Source organism: Hydra vulgaris, chromosome 01, assembly GCF_038396675.1.
Source record: "Hydra vulgaris chromosome 01, alternate assembly HydraT2T_AEP".
In the NCBI taxonomy this organism is placed as follows: domain Eukaryota; kingdom Metazoa; phylum Cnidaria; class Hydrozoa; order Anthoathecata; family Hydridae; genus Hydra; species Hydra vulgaris.
This window is the reverse complement of record NC_088920.1, coordinates 68,928,087-68,949,888: the sequence shown is the minus strand read 5'-3', so window position 1 is coordinate 68,949,888 and position 21,802 is coordinate 68,928,087. Positions and strand designations below refer to the sequence as shown.

At 27.6% G+C, this 21,802-nt stretch overlaps 1 protein-coding gene across 2 annotated transcripts in view; it reads right to left on the bottom strand.

Moving 5' to 3' along the window:
* LOC100205304 (nucleoside diphosphate kinase homolog 7) overlaps positions 1 to 12,002 on the bottom strand; it is a 31,470-nt gene extending 19,468 nt beyond the window's left edge. For both annotated transcript variants that reach the window (XM_065789032.1, XM_065789033.1), the window contains exons 1-5: positions 11,824 to 12,002; positions 11,621 to 11,731; positions 11,045 to 11,149; positions 10,200 to 10,261; positions 9,941 to 10,051 (exon numbers count right to left, since the gene is read on the bottom strand). In XM_065789032.1, the coding sequence (XP_065645104.1) occupies positions 9,941 to 10,051; positions 10,200 to 10,261; positions 11,045 to 11,149; positions 11,621 to 11,731; positions 11,824 to 11,826 (392 nt within the window). In that variant the 5' untranslated portion in view covers positions 11,827 to 12,002. The remainder of the gene's footprint in view (positions 1 to 9,940; positions 10,052 to 10,199; positions 10,262 to 11,044; positions 11,150 to 11,620; positions 11,732 to 11,823) is intronic.
* Positions 12,003 to 21,802: the final 9,800 nt, after the last annotated feature.

The window sequence follows — 21,802 nt, the reverse complement described above, 5'->3', positions numbered from 1 at the left end:
AAAACATAAGGTAAATTAAAACATTTAACTAGGAAGTTCAGGCTTCCTTCTTTACTAATGCCACTTGCTGGGTTAGAGCTAACTTTGAACCTCGAACCTCTTAGTTCTAAGACAGAACTCTAACAACTGCGCACAAATATTTTGGTCAATATTTGTTATATCTATCTTTAAAGTTAAAAAAGATTTTTAACTTAATACATATTTATAACATTTATTTAACTAAAGACATTTATAATATTTACATAACTAAATGCATAATTATAAAATTTATTCAACTTTAGACATAACTGCAGGGTAAAAATATATGAAATCATCCAGACCATGACACCCTTACGTCTCAGAATTTGTTTATTTTTACATAAATAATAACTGCGAAAATTTTAGTTAAAAATACCAATGGGTTCCAGAGATATCGTCACTTGAAATAATGCTGACTCAGCATTTTAGTGATTTTCTGAAGTGACTACAAAGCAACTTTGACATACAGTATCTTCATAATGGCTTGGGAAAATTTCCTAAAATTTGGTACTCTAATAGATTTTAATTTGAGAAATCCAAAAATAGCACTCTTAAGACTCGATTATCTCAAGAAATGCCTCATTTATCCAATTTTGTTCAAAATTATTGACTTGTAAATTAGTGATTTTTGGAGGTAAAATGAAGACTATGTCCCAAAATCCTGAGTAAAAAGTTTAATTGTATATCATTATTTCATCTTAGGTCTACTGAAAAAAATTAGATTCATCAATTGTCTCTCTAATACGTGATCAAAATTTGCATTTAAAAATGGTGTCTTTTTAGAAAAATTTAAATTTTGTAACAAAAGCAATTAAAATATTTTTTAAAACATTTATTTGAATAAAACATCAAATAGTGTCATTTATTGACTAGTTTAGGATATTTATAGTCATGGGCCAAGGGAGATACCCTCCCCTTCCATGGGAGGCCCCTACGCCCCTCCCCCAATCTCCCTAGATTTTTTTTTTTTTGCATAAAATGAATAAATAATGCAAAAACATACAATTTAATTTTAATTTTGAAAAAAAAAAAATTTTCATTATTTCAAATTGGTGACCTCCTTTTATATAAAAAACAAACATAAGTTTTGTTTTGTTCTTTTTAAAGGTATTTACTCGTTTGTATTTTCTTAAAGAATTACTTTTAATTTTATAGTTTTTATATTATTTTGTTAGGTAATAAATAATAAAAATAATTAATATGGAGAAATGTGACATTGGAAAAAGTCTTAACATTCATTGCCACAACACTGGATTTTCAAGAAAACAAGGTTTTGTTCAATTTAAAGATCTTGCTTGTGAAAAACAAGAAGAAATAATATGGCGAGCAAATTTAAAGGAAAAATGTAGTTCAATAAGAATTATATGTTGTTATCATGAGCAATTCTATGGAAAATATTTTGAGAGAAAAATTACAAAGTGTTGCAATCCTTTTGGAACACACAAGGAAAGTAAAAAAATTGCTATAAAAGGTAATCTTACCTTATTTACAACAGAATTGATATGGAAATTAAAAGAAAACAATTTATTATTTATAAAATGTTTGAGAATTTCAGTTATTTTAACCACGTAAAACTAAATTTGTTTTTTAGGTAATATAAAGATTTCCATAGACATGGCAAACTATTTGCAAAAAAATAATGTTTATGTAACCCCAGGTTGGAAATTCTGCAGTTAATGTTACAAAAAAACAATAGAAACTGATGAAGATTTAAATTCACAGGAGGAATGGGAATCCAAAAGTGAGAAAAAAATTAAGTTAGATACCGCTATAGAATTGCTTGGAATTTCACCAGTCAAACTAAAAAGTCTTTCAAAACACAGCAAATTGCCTGTAGCAAAACAAAAGTTTGAGAACACTATTGACAGAGTTGCAAAAATAGTCTCATTAGCATATAATATTAAAGAAACTTTTTTAACAACAGAAATAAAAAGCCCCATTTTAAACAACAACATTAACAATGACCATGATCTAGACATTTTAATGTATGAAATAAAAAATAAAATTTCAGAGATTGACTCTTATTGCCATAAGGTGCAAATGTTAACACTCGCACCAAAATCATGGACATGTAAAAAGATATCAAGCTACTTTGAAGTGTCTGAGTATCTTGTTCGAACAACAAGAAAAGTTAAAAATGAGAATGGAATTCTTTCATTACCCGGAAAAAAAACTGGAAACCCACTTTCACCAGAAACAGTTAATTTAGTGATTAACTTTTATCAAAGTGATGAATTTTCAAGAATGATGCCAGGAAAAAAAGATTATGTAAGTATTAAGAAAAACCAACATGTTCAAAAAAGATTTTTGCTACTCAATCTTAATGAATTACATGTTGCATTTAAAAAAGACTACCCTAACGTCAAAGTCAGTTTGTCAAAATTTTGTACTCTTAAACCTAAATGGTGTATTACAACTAATGCGTCAGGTACCCACAATGTATGTGTTTGCATACATCACCAAAATACAAAATTTCTGATTGATGCCATTAGGTGGAATAAAAGTTATAAAGATTTCATGGCATTGATTATTTGCTCTCTTGAAAATGCAGAATGTATGTTGCATCGATGTAACCAATGCCCTGGTATTGAAGTGTTAAAAAGTTTTTTAGTGCAGGAGTTTATGGACCATGAGCATGAAGAAGATGTAGTATTTAAGCAATGGCAGAGTACCGATCGTACAACACTACTTTCACAGTCATTGCCACTAGATGAATTTAATGATTTATTATGTGACAGCATTGACAACCTTACCACTCATTCATATATTGCAAAAACACAAAGTAGATACTTAAAAAACTGTAAAGAAAATCTTAACCAAAACGAATGCTTAATTTTAGGAGATTTTGCTGAAAACTATCAATATGTTGTTCAGGATGAGGTTCAAAGTTATCACTGGAGCAAAAGTCAATGCTCACTTTATACAATTGTACTTTATTTTATAGAGAACAAACTTCTCAAACATAAATCTTTTTGTTACCTTTCAGAAGATGTTGATCATGACACAGGATTTATTTACAAGACTCAGGAAGATATAACTAGATTTATCAAAGAAAATCTACCGGATGTATCAAGTGTGAAATACTTTTCCGATGGTTGTGCAGCACAATTTAAAAATTTTAAAAATTTTATCAATCTTTGTCATCACAGTAAAGACTTTGATTTAAATGCTGAATGGGTATTTTTTGCTACCAGTCATGGTAAATCCCCCTGTGATGGTATTGGTGGGACTGTTGAAAGAGTAGTATGTCAAGAAAGTCTAAAACAAATAACTACTGGGCAGATTTTAGATGTTAATTTAATGTACTCCTTTTGTAAAGCCAAGATAAATGGAATTTATTTTAAGTTATTTTCAAAAGAAGAAATTGATCAAACACGAGCACAATTAGAAAAAAGATATTTAGGTGGAAGAACAGTTCCTGGCACAAGGATGTATCATCATTTTATTCCAATTGCTCCAAACACTATAAGTTATAAAAAAATAAGTACTGATGCATGCACTGAAATATTTGATATCATTCCAAAAAGCAAACATTATGTAGATATTTCATTAAATATTAAAAAATGGATTATATTGCATGTTTTTATGATGGATTTTGGTGGGTAGGGATTGCTGAAGATGTAAGTGAGCTTGATATAAAAGTCAGATTCATGCATCCACATGGACCAGGTAAAAACTTCTTTTGGCCAATGAGAACTGATGAGTGTTGGGTGCTCAATTCTGAAGTTATATGCCTAATTTCTACACCGCGAACACTATCAGGTCGTACATACAACATATCTGATTTAGATTTGAAGAATATAAACTGTTGGTTACAAAAAAAAATTAATTATGTTTAAAATAATTTTGTTTTTATTTTATTTACCTATTTTGCATTTAAAATGTCTTTTATTTTTTTCAAATTCTTGAATTGTAGGCTGAGAAGGAGGGGTGGGGGTTTAAATAAATCACAAATCACTCCCATCTTATTATGTCAATGACTATATTAGTCTAAAACTACATAAAGATATTGATTGTCAAAATGTTTTAAAAACGTTTTAATATCTTTGGTTTTAAAATTTATGACTTAAAATTGTAAAAAGATCTTTGAAATAAGAGGTAAGTATTTATCGATTTGAAGTAACGCAAATAAACTGTTTCTCAAACTTAAACTGAAAAAATATGTTTTTAAAATGTATTTTAACAATCAACTATTGTTTATTCATTTTATGTAAAAAAAAAAAAATTAAAAAAAAAAATAAAAAAAAATCTAGGGAGATGGGGGGCGGCGTGGGTGCCTTTCGTGGGAGGGGAGGGCGTCTTCCTTGGCCCATGACTATAAATATCTTAAACTAGTCAATAAATAACACTATTTGATGTTTTATTCAAATAAATGTTTTAAAAAATATTTTAATTGCTTTTATTACAAAATTTAAATTTTTCAAAAAAAGACACCATTTTTAAATGCAAATTTTGATCATGTATTAGAGAGACAATTGATGAATCTAATTTTTTTCAGTAGACCTAAGATGAAATAATGATATACAATTAAACTTTTTACTCGGGATTTTGGGCCACAGTCTTTATTTTACCTCCAAAAATCACTAATTTACAAGTCAATAATTTTGAACAAAATTGGACAAATGAGGCATTTCTTGAGATAATCAAGTCTTGAGGGTGCTTTTTTTGGATTCCTCAAGTTAAAATCTATTAGAGTACCAAATTTTAGGAAACTTCCCCAAGCCATTATGAAGATACTGTATGTCAAAGTTGCTTTGTAGTTGCTTCAGAAAATCACTAAAATGCTGAGTCAGCATTATTTCAAGTGACGATATCTCTGGAACCCATTGGTATTTTTAACTAAAATTTTCGCAGTTATTATTTATGTAAAAATAAACAAATTCTGAGACGTAAGGGTGTCGAAAATTATTTTTTTTGGATGATTTCATATATTTTTACCCTGCATTATTTATTTAACCAAAGCCAGTTATAATGTTTATTCAACTAAAGACATTTTTGATACATTTATTTAAGTAAAGACATAACAATTATATTTATTTACAAATCATCTGATAATGTTTACAAGTCCTTTTATTAAAAAAAGTCTTTACATTTATTATTTTATAAAAGATATTTATAAAAATATAACTAAATTTAGCAAAATGCACAGTAAACCGTCTTATACAATCTAGCTGAACCAAAATATTTTCTTCATTATTTTAATTGTTTTAGTCATAAAAGGTTGTAATAAATAATATTTTATTGTTTTATTGAATAAGTACCTTAGGTTTAATAACTTAGAATTTATATTTGTGGAGGATAGGGGGTAAACATCCTCAGATACAACCCCCCCCCCCCCTTCATCCTCCCTCATTACAGCAACCATTCGGATAATGAAAAAATAAAGTACAAAATAAAAAACCTATTTAAAAAGCAAGGATACATAATATCAAATAATAAACTTTAGTTTTAGTTCTCAGAAAACTTGTCATTTGTATCCTCTGAATCATCAGAAGACTCATCATTTGAAACATTAAATGATTCATCAACCAAATTATAATTTTCTATTCTTGAAGACAGAACAATCAAATTCAAAGCCTCTACTGCCAATTTTTTGCTTCATTTTGCAGGCAGTTCTCTAAATGAATTGATAACAGGGTCAGTTATTAAGAGCATATTCACCAAATCCATATTTGTTAAAATACATGACCTTTTTCTAGTATGATGTTCTCAAAATCTCCTACAATCTTTATTTCATGTCTCTTGACATTCTTCCAAGAGCTGGCCAACTGGAAGAATACATGAGTTTATAACTTTCGTAGTATGCATTAAAATTTTGTGCACTGTAACAGGTATGTAATACCACAAATATAAATCTAAGTTTTGGTCTGTCCATAATAGCTCAAAAGTTTAAAAGAAGTTTTTTAAACTTTTGTCTAATCTTTTCCGAATGTTGTCTGATGCAACATTTATCCTTATTGCTTCTAACTTGCTACTTTTTTATGTCCAAATGGTAGCAAATGTACAGCAAGCATTTAAAAGTACTTGTTCAAGCATGCAGTGTGGACAAACTAAAATTGTAATTTCCTTTATTATCAACCATATCTTTTAATACACTATTCATTTTAATACATTCATTCATTTTTGGAGTAGCACCACATGCATAACATTTTTGTGTAGACCGCATATCAGTTTAGGCAGTGCATACTTTTCCAGCTGTTATCCAGCTGTTTTCCAGCTGTTAAGTAACAGATTGTGTTTCACAATAAAATTAAATTTACTAACAGTACAGAGTGTTGAAAAATTAAATTAAAGTGTTGAAAAATAAAATAAAATTTACTAACAGTACACAGTGTTGGAAGAAGTTCAGGTATTTCTTTCAAAATTTCAAAACAGGAATAGAAACTTTCAAAGTTTCTATTCCTGTTTCTTTCAAAAATATGAATTTATTTGGTCAGCAATAAAGTGTTGACAATGGCCATTGATTTTACCAAATAATAATATTACAGTCATCATTTCAGAGACTTGTCAGATTTTAAGACTTATTCAGATGTCATTGAAGTATAGGACTGATGCAAATTTATTTTAAATTCTTAATTATTGCCCTCTAACCAACTTTTATTTTTATTTAAAAAGTTCTATTGGCTGCATTCCACTTTTCCACAAATTTAGCGGATATGGTTGTAATTTTTAATTGTATTTTTTCAAATAACTAGTAACATTTTCTGTATTTCAGAATAAAGTCACACAAAAGTGAATTTCCTTTTTAAGTTTTTGCCATTCTTCAAATAACTCCAATTTTGTAATAGAATGCACTCTGTTTGAAAAAAATTAAATAAAAATGAAATGGGAAAACACAGGCAGCCAAATTTTTATATTTAGACACCTTAATATTATGGTTATAATATATAAAAAAATTAGCCTGGATATATTTGGATAAAATTAGCTACATGCTTTGAAAATGAAAAAATAAAAAAAGAATTGCAATTTGTAGATAGTTTTTTTTTAAATCTACAGAATATCACTTATGGCAATTATTTGAATTAAATTTTCAATGAAATACAAGGTACATACTCTTTAAAAGAAAATTTATCACAGCAGAGTTATTTATTATTCACAATAGATTAGTTATACATTATTGTTGCACAGCAAAATTGCGGCTAACTTATAAATATCTTTAAGTGACACTTAAATGCTAATGATTCAAAACTTAAAAATGTGCACTAATTAATACTTGGAATTTTTCTCTAAGGAGTATTCAATAATATCATGAAATTATCTATTAATTGATTCCTTGAATTGACTTTTATCAACCTTGATTTTTAAGAGTTTATTCACTGTGCAATGGTTTCCTGGTGAGAAACTGGCTAGTGACTAACTAGTGATATTTGTAACGACAATGATAGCAATTTAGCCACAAGTATCACTAACTACATAAGTTAGCAACTATTTAGCAACAACTTGTAATAATAAAGACACCAATTTGGCTACAAGGATTGCTAGTTAGAAAAGCTAGCGATTAGCTAACAATGGCTTGCATTCTATTTTCATATATAACTTATTCATATTTATACCATATAATATACTATTATTATTGTTACTATTATTATTGTTACTATTATTATTATTGTTATTATTATTATTATTTTTATTATTAAAAATCATATATATATATACTATAGTTGCAGACAGATTTGTAAATAAATTTTACACATGCGTTATTGTAATTCAAAGCCAGATTTCTATCTATATCAACCAATCTTTTATCATTTTTTCTGGTGGTTAAAGGGATACCAAAGTGTCGAGACAAGTTGTTTTCATATTAAAGAAAATGAAAAAAAAAAATGTTTGGGCAGAATTTTTTTAAGTAAAACAAAATATTAAACGTATATCAAGAAAAACAAACTTTGTTGTTTTACTTGAAGCTTGCCCTCTCTATGTTAGCCAGTTCCTTTAAGTCTTTAAAATAATGCCTCAATCTCCAGACTTTATAAATTATTCAAGCCCATTTTATCCCAAAGATTTTTAGTAAATGAAGGTTGTTTTTATTATTTAAATTTTTTTTTAATAAATGTTATTTGTTTTTGTTTTATTTGTTTTTTAAAATAAGCAGTTATCATTAATCATATGACTTTTGTTTAAATTATAATAAGCTAAACAAAAGAATGGTTTTTTGAAGAATGAAGCCCAAGAACCAAAAAAAATTAAGATTTTTATGATACGCTATTAAATATAATAAATATATAAAAAAGATCACCTTGTTATATATTCTGAATCTTTTTTCTTTTTATGTAAACAATGTGAACTTTTTTTCTAATTTATCTAAGCCATTTATTGCTATGACGATTTTGTTCTCCGATCGAAATGACAATTTACAAACTCTTAAATTTTTAATTGATAAATAATTTTTAGTAAAGGAAATTTTTAGAGATCTTTGCTGAATTCTTTAATTTTTGTAATTACTGAGTTAAATACTTCTACACTTCTACAAGTTAAATACTTCTACACTTCTACAAGTTAAATTTTACAGTGTTAACAATGCTTTATTTTAAAACTAATTTTAAAGAAGTTTTTTTTGGAAAGGATTACCCAAGATTTTTTAACTTTTTCAAGTGATAACTTTTTATAATTACACAATATGGCTCTTAATTGTTCTTGATTATGTAGAGAACTAATTAAACCTTAAGAACAAACAAATTATATGCGTCTATGAATAAAAGTTTATGTACAAAACAAGATAAATTGTGATGCATACTTGAAAGCTGCTACCAGAGGGTTGCGGTCAAAATTTAAAAAAAGCAAAAGCCGTTGTCAGCGACTTGTGAGTTAAATAATACAAAATAATTTTTTTTTACAAAATTTTATTAAGGATAATAATCATTTAATAACAATAGATATAACACAAAAATAACTTATAGCAATAGTTTAAAATATCTGAAATATATTAATAATATTTTTAATACGAGCTTTGTAAAAATAACTAAAAAAAATAAGTTAAAATAAAACTAAAAAAATTCTTTAGTAATCTATGTTGAAAAAAAAACTTTCATATAATAATAAGTAACTAAACAAATTCTTTAGTAATCTATGATTAAAAAAAAATATTATAAATTGATGAAAAAAAGAATTCTTGAGTTTCTTATCAAAATTCTACAATGATGTCACTAAAACACTTTAGAATCAAATGTGCTTGAATAAATTAAAGTCTTTAGATTGTGGCGCATTTTTCAAAGGAACTGGCTAACATAGACTTGGCTAACATAGAGTTAAAACAACAAAGTTAGTTTTTCTTAATATACATTTATTATTTTGTTTTACTCACAAAAATCAGCCCAAACATTTTTTTTTATCATTCTCTTTAATATGAACACAACTTGTCTTGGCACTTTGGGATCCCTTTAATTTTTATCATTTTGGTAGTTTTATCTAAAACAACCATGTTGATAGCCTCAAAGCTCTGATATGTAGCTTTGTAGCTATAGATACAAATTTGTTGTTTTGTTATAGTTATTTACAATAATATAAATATAATAATAGCAGTAGCTAAACAGCCGTGGTATGTATATATTGACTATCTATAGATAGTATTTTATATTTATTATATTTAGTATTTTATAGCAAATAGCTAGTTAATAGCTAATATTAATAGTGAATGGCTGATAATAATAATAGCAAACAGCTAGTTATAATAATAATACTAGCGAATAGCTATTAGTAATAATAACTAGTAATAAAATTAAGCTAATAGCTAGTAATAGCTAGCTAGTGGCTAGATCATTTTTCACCGGGTTGGTAATTAACTTAAATTGCATGCTCTAAATAATAATTAAATCTACATGTTTCTATGGATTTTTTTTTAGAATATTCTTTAGTTTTGACCTATCATGATGAGATATTATAATGTAAGAATGGTGTCAAAATAGTTGAATCCAATATAACAAACCTCGTTAACTGAACTTTTTTTATTTGACAAATAACAAAATTTTCTTCATAAATTCTACTAATGATTGCACCAGAATGTATAAGCGCTTCAGGCTTTATCATTGCAAATGTCCTGCAAAAAATGTAAGTTACAACTTTATTATGTTTTATGAAAACTTTACACTTTTTTCTATATTCTAAAGCAAAAAGCCTCTAAAATCAGCTTAAACTGTAAATTTCAAGAAAAGTAAAAGAAAAAAGATAATGAAAGAATTACTTACCTTGACCTGCTTTTTTCTAATTTATTTTTAGTCAACTGATCTGCATAATCTGTTAATTTTAGCTGCTCATCATAAAAAACAATAACAAGGAAAAAAAATAGCTGAATGCTTTAGTATAACTTCTAGATGCAACACTTTATATATTTTTACATATGTTCTTAGTTATATGCAGTACTTTATATATTTTATAATATATTATATAAATTTACCAAACTTATTAAAAAGAAGCAGATTCGCAATTTAATATTTCGAAATGCAACTGTACTATTTTTTTATATGCTGTTGTTGTATTTTAAAGCACCTTTTTTTTAAAGCACTTAATTCATTAATAACACAATCTCTAATATTTTTCATTAAAAAAATAATTTTTTTTTTAACTTTGTTAAACAAAATTAACAAAATAAAAAACATTTAGTTGCACATAAAAAATCATCATTAGAATGCAATTAATGATGCACATGAAAATTTATTTTTCTAAAAAAAAACAAGCCTTAGTATAATAAAAAATGTTTCCAATATTAAAAACATAATGTTTGAAACATTCAACAAAATTAAATTTTATTGAAGGTGGAGAGAGAATAATAGAATATTTTTCTATTTATAGAATGTTTCTTTGCGATTTTGGCTTTCAACTTTTTTGCTTCATGTAATAAAACCTTTGCTTAGATTAGCAAAAAGAAACGATACAAAACAGATATTGACTACAACAAAAATGACAATCTTTAATTAATAAATTAATCAATTTACTTTTAATTAAACCTTTTTTTATTAAACGTATTATTTCTATATAAATGTATATACAAATTATATACACTAATGATATCTATTAATAATATATAACATACCTGTCTAGCATGAACATTTATAATGGAACCAATGTATAAATCTTTGACAGACAAATTTTCAAACTTTGAACGCTTTAAAAATACCCTTTTATTTTGTATATCAAACTAATAAAAAAAAAAATTAATATATCATAAAATATATCTAGCTTATAAATATATTTATATATTATAAGAATGAATAATTTATGCATACGTACATACACAAATACATACACACATACATACATACGTACATACATACATACATACATACATACATACATACATACATACATACATACATACATACATACATACATACATACATACATACATACATACATACATACATACATACATACATACGTACATACATACATACATACATACATGCATTCATACATACATACATACATACATGCATGCATGCATGCATGTATGTATGTATGTATGTATGTATGTATGTATGTATGTATGTATGTATGTATGTATGTATGTATGTATGTATGTTTGTATTTATGCAGTATGAATGCATACAACATATAAATTAAAAAACGAATATTGTAGAAAATGAAAAGCATATTATTTAAAACACACCATTTCGATTGTAGAGTCATTTTGATAGTAAAGAAAATGATAATTTCTTATCAAGGCTGCATTAACATCATACCATTCTGCAATAAATGCATATCTTTCATCAGAGCTAGACTTAAAACAGGATACTTTTCTTTAATATTTAATTAAACACTAACTTTACTTTACATTAATTATTAAAGAAAAAATTAAATAAAGATACTAACCATTTATAGGTATTAGTATTTTGAAAAGACTAAGAATACAAAATGAATCCAACTGTTCAAGAAGTCAAACAAATAAGGAAATTATTAAATTTTAAATTTGTAGCTAATTTACATTGGACCTGATTTGTATCGACTTAACAATTCAATAATTCTGTTGCTAGGAAAAACGTACGGTAATCAGCAAATTCCTTGGAAAAGTTTTTAACGTTAATACGTCAATGTATTACTTTTAGTTGTTAAGGTCTTATTACATAGCACCGCCGAAAAACATTTAACCAGGAAGTTCACGCCTCCTTTAATGTCCCTTATTGGGCGAATGCCGTTTAGAAATTTGAGACCTAGGGAACCCCACAGGTTATATCAAATATGTTAAATAGATTGATTGAATAGCAATAAACAATCTGTTCTTGTCTGCATAACTTTAATTCATAACTTTAATTCCATAACTTTAATTCCATAACTTTAATTCCATAACTTTAATTCCATAATGTAACCCAACATAACTTTAATTCCATAATATTCAATTTTTTCAAGTAGAATTTTATGATCAGTTGTATCAAAAACATTTGATAAATCTTTGAAAACTCGCAACTTACATTGCAAATTTTCAAAAGATTTAACGATATTGCGATTAATTCAAAGTTTGGCGAGTTTTGTTAAGTAAAGTTTTTACTTCCCTTATTACTCATTTTTTTAAAATAAGCTGACATAATAAAATTTTTTAAAGAAAATGCATTTTTGAACCACTTTTTAAAAATTTTTGTTTAGGTTTTTATAGAATTACTTTCAATCCTAAAAAATATTTGAATGTGAACATTACAACAGTATAAAATATGACGTTAAATATATTCGAATGTGAACTTTATAGCAGTATTAAATATGACGCCAAGTTATCTCGAGTGCACACAAGTTTCCTTATTCGGCTAAACTAGTGTGCTCGACTATATTCGACCGTGTTTGTTTGGGAGTTCAGTCACTATTGATTGGGATATAGTACGTTTTTAGAAATAAGATGATTCTAAATTACGCTATATAAAATTTTCTTTAAAAATTTAGAAAAAAAAATTAAAGGAAAAATCGAGAAAGTTTATAACATTGGTTGCAATCACCAATTGTAAAAATAGGAGAAACCTTGGCTGTTTTTAAATAATCTAATCCTACAATTATTTTCCTCAAACTGACACACATTATACAAATATATTTTTAAATATGTTTATTTCGCTTTCTACAATAAATACAATTTTCATATATATGCAACAAAATAAGTAATGGCTGAAGCAAGAAGAAGACATAATTCTGTCTTATCACCGAGCGCCATTTTTATAAAATTGTGATTTATAAATATCATATTATATTGGCGCAAATATACAAAGTAGTAATTAGTAATTGCTAAAATCCTTACATTATCTGCAGTTGAAAAAAGAAAAAGAAGGCAGCTGCAGTTGCAAAAAAACGATTATATACTTGTAATAAAAAAAAAAAGATCAAACAAAGAAATATATACATATATTTATATTGAGGGAGTAATATCATTCATAAACTTTGTAATGGTGGGTTGTGATAATAACATTATTTTAAAAGAATTTATTTTAAGTTATCTTGATTTTTATTAGAGCTTTACTTTAATTTAAAGAAACATTTAAAATCTAGCATAGAGAGATCCATAAATACGAACAATCGTTTAGATTCATTTTTAAATCGATCAATAGTGGTTTTCTTTTTATTTGCAATATCTTAAAATAAGTTTTTTAACCATAAAATATGAAAATTTACAATAGTATTTTATAAACTCACATAAATAAGGTTAGGTGTCACTCATATAGTTAAAACTAGTCAATGGAGTGACACCTTACTAAAAAAAAGATTTATAAAACAAAGGTAAATTAATAATAATAGTAATATTTGTTGAGTTAAAAAAGACAGTATAAAAAAAAAGTAATAATAGTTTTATAAATACAGTAATATAAATAGTTTTATAAATACAGTATTATAAATATTTTTATAAAATATATTTTTTATATTATAAAAAAAGCAATAATAGTAAAAGATAAAATTAATATTCATTAAACATATTGTCAAATAAAAATTTCTTAATTTGGTTTCGATTGAGGAGAAAAATATTGGTAATAAAAGAGTATTTAGTTAAAATCTTTTTTTTATAAATGGTATTATTTGGTTCTAGCGAGAAATACATTAATGTTTTATGGAGAGCTTGCCATATTTGATAGTGTTAAAAAAGGAAGTATTCAAGTTAAAATTTTCAGTATTTTGAGTGTAATATTTTTGTGTGTCACTTGTTTTAATAAAAATCATTGAACAAATTTGGTGATGAAATAAAATTTTGAAGAAAATCAAACACAAAAAAACAATTATAAAGCTTTACAAGGTCTTGAAATTTTAGAATTTTTAATTCAGAAAACCTATTTTCAATATTAGATAGTAAAGGAGAAAATGTCATAATTCTTATGGAAGTGCGTTGTAAATTGTTTATACGATGTAACAGAAAACTAGCTTTTTGACCCCAAACAGTGCAACAATAACTTAGATGTGAGGAGATCAAGGAATAGTAAATTAATATTGGAATATGTTGATGAACATAGTGTCGAATTAATGACAAAGTACTATTGGCACGTGAGAGTTTTTTATTTAATTGACTTAGCTGATAGTACCATGATAGATTTTTGTCAAGAAAAACCCCAAAGTATTTTATATATTTAGATGGAAAAAATCTTTTACCTTTAATTCTAATCTTAACATTATTACTATCAATCTTTTTTTTGGTGGGTGAAAAATAATAAATTCAGTTTTATTGATATTTAGAGAAAGACGGTTACTATTTAAGCAAGACACAAATGATGGAGATCTGAATTACCTTTTTTAAAAAGCTGCGCAAGTGATTTATTTATTCATAGAACAATAGTGTCGTCAGCGTAATGATCGAAGTATTTATAGAGTGAGGCAGATTTTTAGTATATATTAAAAACAGTGAAGGCCCTAGAATAGAGCCCTGTGGGACACCATACTTAATTACTTTACTTGTGGATTGAAACCCATGAATCGAGATAAACTGAGTACGATTTTAATTATAAGATGAAACCATTCATTAACGATACCCCGTATACCATAGTGATACGATTTTTCAATTAAAATCTTATGGTCAACTGTATCAAATTTTTTTTTGAGATTAATAAAGACGCCACAAGCAAAAGAACCACTATCAATCGCACCACGAATCATTTCAGTAATGCTAATAAGTGCAGGGGGAGTAAAGTGTTTTAAACGAAATCCAAACTGACGGCTCTAGAGACACTTATACTATCAAGAGTGTGATTGATACGAGAATACGTTAATTTTTCAAGAATTTTGCTGATATTTGATAATAATGATATTGGTCTTTTGTTATTGAAGTCAAGTTTTGAGTCCTTTTTATGAATTGGTTTAACAGATGCAGTTTTTAATATATTAGGGAATATACCAGTAGCGAATGAGAGATTAAATAGTTAATAAAGTACTGAAGAAATATCATTTGCTAAAAGTTTTAGAATAAAGGTTGGAACGCTGGTTTTGACAAGAAGGCTTGCCGTTTTAACTAAATCTTGGGACAGCAAAGTAAATAAACCTTTTAGTGATTTAAAATTAAGAAATGGTTTAGCTCAATAAATCATTTCTACATTTCTAGAAATTTTTTTAATAGATATAGGTTCAGTTAAATATGAGGAGCAGTTTGCCACTTAACAGCCTCTACCCAAGCAGTTTTAAGGATCTTGAGAAGATGATAGACAACTCCTAAGAAGAGATGCAACTCAATTTGTGGGATGATTTCCAAAATCAGAACATTATTAAGCCCGTTGAAGATTAGCTTTGAATTAAATTGCCGAAAAGCTTTGCATTAGCAACAATCCCACCATATTGCTGAAAAGACTCGAGGCTAGAATTGGTTAAGTTCATTGTTTACAAGTTTCCAGATTTGGAAAGACACTTGGATTTGAAGTCACACTATGTACTAGGATGCATACTTGAATGGGTTAGAAAACCATAAACTACATTTGCAACTTTTTGCAAGCCAAAATTAGTTTAACTCCATTTGCATTGAACAAGAATCTCTTAACTCTTTTGTCTTTGCCAGTCCTTTGAGTGAGAGGTTTGAGTCAGAGGTTGTTTTTGATAATTCAAGAATTTATTGAAGAATTGTTTCCTTGTAATTCAAATAAATATTATCTTGATTTTAATAGTTTTTATTTCATAAAATTTGGAAGTGTGCTAAAAAGATTGTTTCCCAATATGAATTCAGATTAAGTTTTGTAAAAGGTAGAGTTTGATAAAGTAAAGTTAGATTTAGCCTGTGAACCACCAAACTTTCTTGCCACAATGTCAAATGAAGCAAAGATTCATATTAAAAATCAAAAGTTGCTATGCATTCTCCGTCTAAAATATAGTTAATACAGCTTACTGCTTTCCGAGTAGGTTATATATGCCATCTATACAAGACCAAAAAGTTGCAAACATAACTTGTGGTTTTTAAGTATCTTGTATCTCCATGTTTCTTGCCAAATCTGCTCTCCACATTTAACTGAGCTTGTATTATGGGAACCAGTTAGAGAAAAATGAATGGAATATGCTTCTCAAAAACGTGGATGAGCTCCAGCAAATTTATGATACAAACTCGGTCACAACTTGGCTCTCAACATTTTTTACATAATTAAAGTATTTAAAAGTTTCAATTTAGTTGTAAAAGCTTTAGAATTTTTATAAAAATTTCAAAAGATGTTACTTAATGATAACTGGTGCAAGCGTAACATAATTCATACCGTTTCTACCATATCAAAGATTTCATCAGTCGCAAAGGATCTTGGTATCCTATAGTAAATAAACTGTCAAACCTGCTCATAAAGATTTTTATAAACGTTGTTCAATATATAAACGAAACAATAATCAACCAGAGTACAAGGAAAGGTTTTTACGCTGCAAAACTGATCTGAACAATAAGGATATTTAAAGAACTGCAACCAATGAATTCGATTTTAGTATTGGCTACATTTGCTCCAAATTTTATCCAGTTATATGCTGTGGTTCTCATTTTCCAGGTGTTGTTATTATTACACGTTAATGTCAAAATTTCATTTAATTTGAAACATTCAAATTAAATTATTTTCCGCGGACAAAATTAAAAGATTTCAAAATTTGCATCACACATTACCTTGATGCGTACGCTCACCCCATATGAGTGGCTTTCTTCAGTCAGCTATAAATCATTCACACATCTAACCGTGAGTGAATGATTAAACTAGCATGATTTGAGGCGCAGCTGATAAGGGTGAAGGTCAAACTCTCCTAATTAAGAGAGCAAATTATTGAAATTTTATTTTGAATTTGAAAGTTGTTTTATATGTTTTAACTATTATTGTTGTTTAGATTTAGCTATATTTATTTATTATTTAAATTTTTTAAAGTATCGTAGAATAATAGTAACCATTGGGTACATTAATTAACTGATATCGTCGTTGTCGCAGTCTAGTTACATACATCGGTTGGCTTAAATAGGTATACATTTTTTTTTGCACTTTTATAGTTCGATATAAAGCTCTATAAATTAACAGTGACTAAACGGAAAAATAACCTCTGAAAATATATATAATTTTTGATATGTAAATATATATAATTTTTGATCAATTTATAATTTAAATAACTTCTTTATTATTAAGTTAGTGTCGCGATGCAGATTATATTAACATTATAATATTTAATGCTAATTCGTTTAAACTATTATTGTTGTTTAATAATTATTATATCATTATTTTTATTCAAAAATTATGTTAATATTAAATATTTTCCATCGATGATATATCGGCTATAGCCGATATTTTGACTTATAAAGCCATTGCGGAACCTACATTAATTAACTAAAATTTGATTTCAATTTTAAAATTTGATTTCAATTTAAGTTAAATGGAATAGCCGCAATCCAGTGTACATCAATTAAGAGTCTATGTTTTAGGCTAAGCACTCTCAATTAGTCGAAAAAATGTTCTCGTTTTAAAATTAAAAAAAAAATGTTGCGTTACAAAACTGAATACCTTTTCCCCTACATTAAAACGTCACAAAATCGCTAACCCCTGCCTCTCCCTTCTATTTTGTGAAGTAATTTGTAGACTTTTTGTACATATTGCTTTCTATGGGTAAAATATCTTCAAATCCACTAATAATTTTTATTAATTATGACATGATATTATGTATGGTGCATGACATTGATTGATATTTTTTTTTTTTTTTTTTTAAATTAAGGTTTTACAATAAATTGTGTAGGCATAAACTGCCTGTCAACCTAATTATATAATACTTGACAATTACAGAGTTTGTATAATTAATAGAAAATAAAATGTGGATTAGTCATAGAGAAGCCATTCATTTTTTAGATGATTGTCTAGAAGCAGTTTAAACGTTTTTAAAGATAACGCTGATACAATGTGATTAGGAAGAGAGTTCCATTTATTTATTATTCTTAGAGAAAAAAATTTCATACGTAAATTTAATCGCGAAGATTGTTTTTTTAGTTTATATATATGACCACGAGTAATAAATTTACTATCTATTTCAAAAAGACTTCTGTCACTATTGTTGTTTTTGCACCATTTGTAGACGTTGATTAGGTCTGCACGAAGTAGCCTGTATTTTACAGTTGTCATATTTAATGCCAACAATCTTTGTTCATACGGTAGATCCTGTAATCCATTGATTCGTTTCGAAGCTCTTCTTAACACATTTTCTAGTTGCCGTTTGTCTTTGAGAAGTCCAGGGTTACAGATTGATCCACAGTATTCTAGGTGAGGGCGGACTAGTACTGAAAATAGTTTTTTGAAGGATAATAAGTCTGGATATGATGTAAATGTTCTTTTTATTATTCCTATTATTTGTGTGGCTTTGTTGACTTGAATAGTTGTGTGTTTGGAAAATAATAAGTTCGAATCTATGTGAACACCTAAATCTCGTTCGCAATTTGTGGTTTTAATGTTTACTCTTATATTTTTTTCTGGATCATGCATATTATAAGTATGGGATTTGTTGTTGTTTCCTAAGTGCATTACAGAACATTTATCAATGTTAAATTTCATTCCCCATTTTTGAGACCATGTAACAAGAGCGTCGATGTCATTTTGTAATTCTTGCGCAGATTGAGTATTTTCAATAGAACGGAAGATTTTGGTATCGTCAGCAAAAAGAGCAGCTTTTGATTTGATTACTTCAGGGATATCGTTGACATATATAATAAAAAGTAAAGCTGAAAGGACGGAGCCTTGGGGAACTCCACTTTTAATGGGTACCCAGTTTGAATAATTTCCATTAACAACAACTCTTTGTCTACGGTTTTTCAAAAAGTTTTTAATCCAATATAGTATTGATCCATTTATACCATAAGCTTTAAGTTTCGAAATAAGAAATTTATGTGGAACTTTGTCAAAGGCTTTTTCAAAATCAAGATAAATGTTGTCGATGGGAATATTATTATCAATTGATGACGTCCAATAATTAATTACAGTTAAAAGGTTAGTTAAGCAGGAATGATCTGAACGAAATCCATATTGGTGTGGACTTAATAAGTTATTTTTAATCAGGTGTGTCATAATATGATTTTTTATAATTTTTTCAAAGATTTTTATTTAAGTACAAGTTATACTGATAGGTCTATAATTAAGTGCTTTTGATCTGTCTCCTTTTTTGAATATGGGTGTAATTGTTGCGTCTTTCCATATTTGGGGTATTGATCCACTCTCAAGTACTTTGTTAAAAATAGTAGATAGATGTTTAGACATTTGAAAGCAAGTTTTCTTAAATATTATTGGGTGTAATGCATCAGGGCCTGGTGATTTAGATGAGTTTAGACTTTTGAGGTATGTTTCGATATTTTCCGGACTTAGATCAATATTGTTTGTTAGTGGATTTACATTTTTATATGTTAGGTTAAATGGTGGTGTTGCTGTTATTTTTTTGTTTGAAAAAGTATCAGCAAAACAAATATTGAATAGATGAGCTTTATCTAGATCAGTAGTTGCAACAATATTATTGTATTGGATGTCAGGGAATGCTTCTTTGTTTTTCTTTTTGATTTGACATACGAGTAAAATGCTTTTGGATTTTGGTCTATGTCTCTCGCCAGTTTTTTTTCAAATTCAATAATTGCTTTTCTGCACGCAGTTTTTGCTTTGTTTCGTGAAATGCGGTACTCATTATATGTTTCTTCATTTCTGTTCAATATATATTGACGATATTTCTCTCGTTTAAAGTTAAGTTCGTTGATTATTTGAAAGTCAATCCACTTTGAGCGTTTTTTATTATTAAAGTTAGATTTTGGGATATTATTGTTGATAGTAGTTTTAAGTTTATTGAAAAAGATACTCCATAGTTGGTCTGAGTTGGATGTTGGACAGAGTTTAATATTTGCAAGGTCTTCATTAATTTTGTCATAGTTCCCTTTTGTGTATAAATGCTTTGTATGGTATTGTGGTAAATTTATAATAGATTCAATCGATACAACAAAGTAGAGTAGTTGATGATGACTTTTGCCAATGGGTGCTAGATGAGTTAAAAAGGAGATCATGTTTTCATCAGAAGTAAATAAGAGGTCAATTGTAGAAGGATTTTGATTTTGTCTGATGTGTGTTGCATTTGAAATATGTTGGGTTAAAAAAGAATCGCGAATATTTTCAGTAAATTTAATTGATTTAGAGGAATTTGTAATAGGCTGTTTTGGATTTTGCCAGATGATATCTGGGTAGTTAAAATCTCCTATAATAAGAATGTTTGGATATTTGTTTGAAAGTTTGGCAATATGTTGATTTATGCAGTTAGTGTTTTCATCGTTACTATTTGGTGATCTGTAATATAAACTTAACAATAACTTAGAAGTTTTCGTTGCAATTTCACAACTGAGCGATTCAGATGGAAATATATCTAGGTTTATTAGGGATGACTTTAGTTTGTTATGTATAAATATTGCTAAACCTCTTTGGCAAGAACTATTCTTGTGATTTGTATGTAGTAAGTAATTTTCAATAGCAAACTCGAGATCATTAACTTCAATTTTTTTATTTTTAGGCAGAGTTTATTGGTTATTGATGTCTGTCTGCACCCAATAGCATTTGTCTAATAATTTTTTAAAGATTCACTTGAGATGCTTCATTATTCAGTTTTTAATTTATTTTCCTTAAATCTGCCTTAAATCAGTTTCTTTTACTTAAATCTGCCATAGTCAATAATTATGCGTGACTGGAGAAAAAATAAAATTTGTTGGTACATGGGCTAAAAAGGGAGCTTTAGTAATACAAGCTAGGGCCTTAAAGAAGGAGAAATAAACTGAACCCAGGCGCTATGCTTAAAAGGGAATTTTTTTTATACAAATTTCAAGTAAGTTACTTTATGTATGTTTGTGCACTGTCTGAAATTACGGCGCGTTGTTGGTTCATCCGTAAATTACTATATATATATGTATGTTTGTGTTCTGTCTGAACTTCTGGCACGGTGTTTACTCATGCATAATTTTCTTAATGTATGTTTATGTTCTGTTTAAATCCATGATGCAGTGTGAGCTCAGTAACTTACTAGTGGCTCCAACTATAAAAGCTACGCTCACTTTAATCTCTAGTATTTTGTTAGATGCAATGTTTTTCCTAATACATTTCGAAGTTACCTTGCTTAATGTTTTAAAGTAATGTGAACAGGAAGTAAATCTTTTTAACTACTCCAGGTCAGATCAGGGTCAGGATTATTATAATCAACTTGATACTGGTATCATGTAACCCAGTAAAAACTGCCCCATGCCTTGCTACCTTGTAGGTTTTGCTTTTTTAGGCGAAGGGTATGAGAAACAAACTCCAACTTAAAGGCTAAGATCTTTGGAGTATAGGCTTGAGACACCATCTCTAGCCTTTACTCCAACGTAAAGGCTAGAGATGGTGTCTCAATAAAAATACTCATCCTGGGAAGA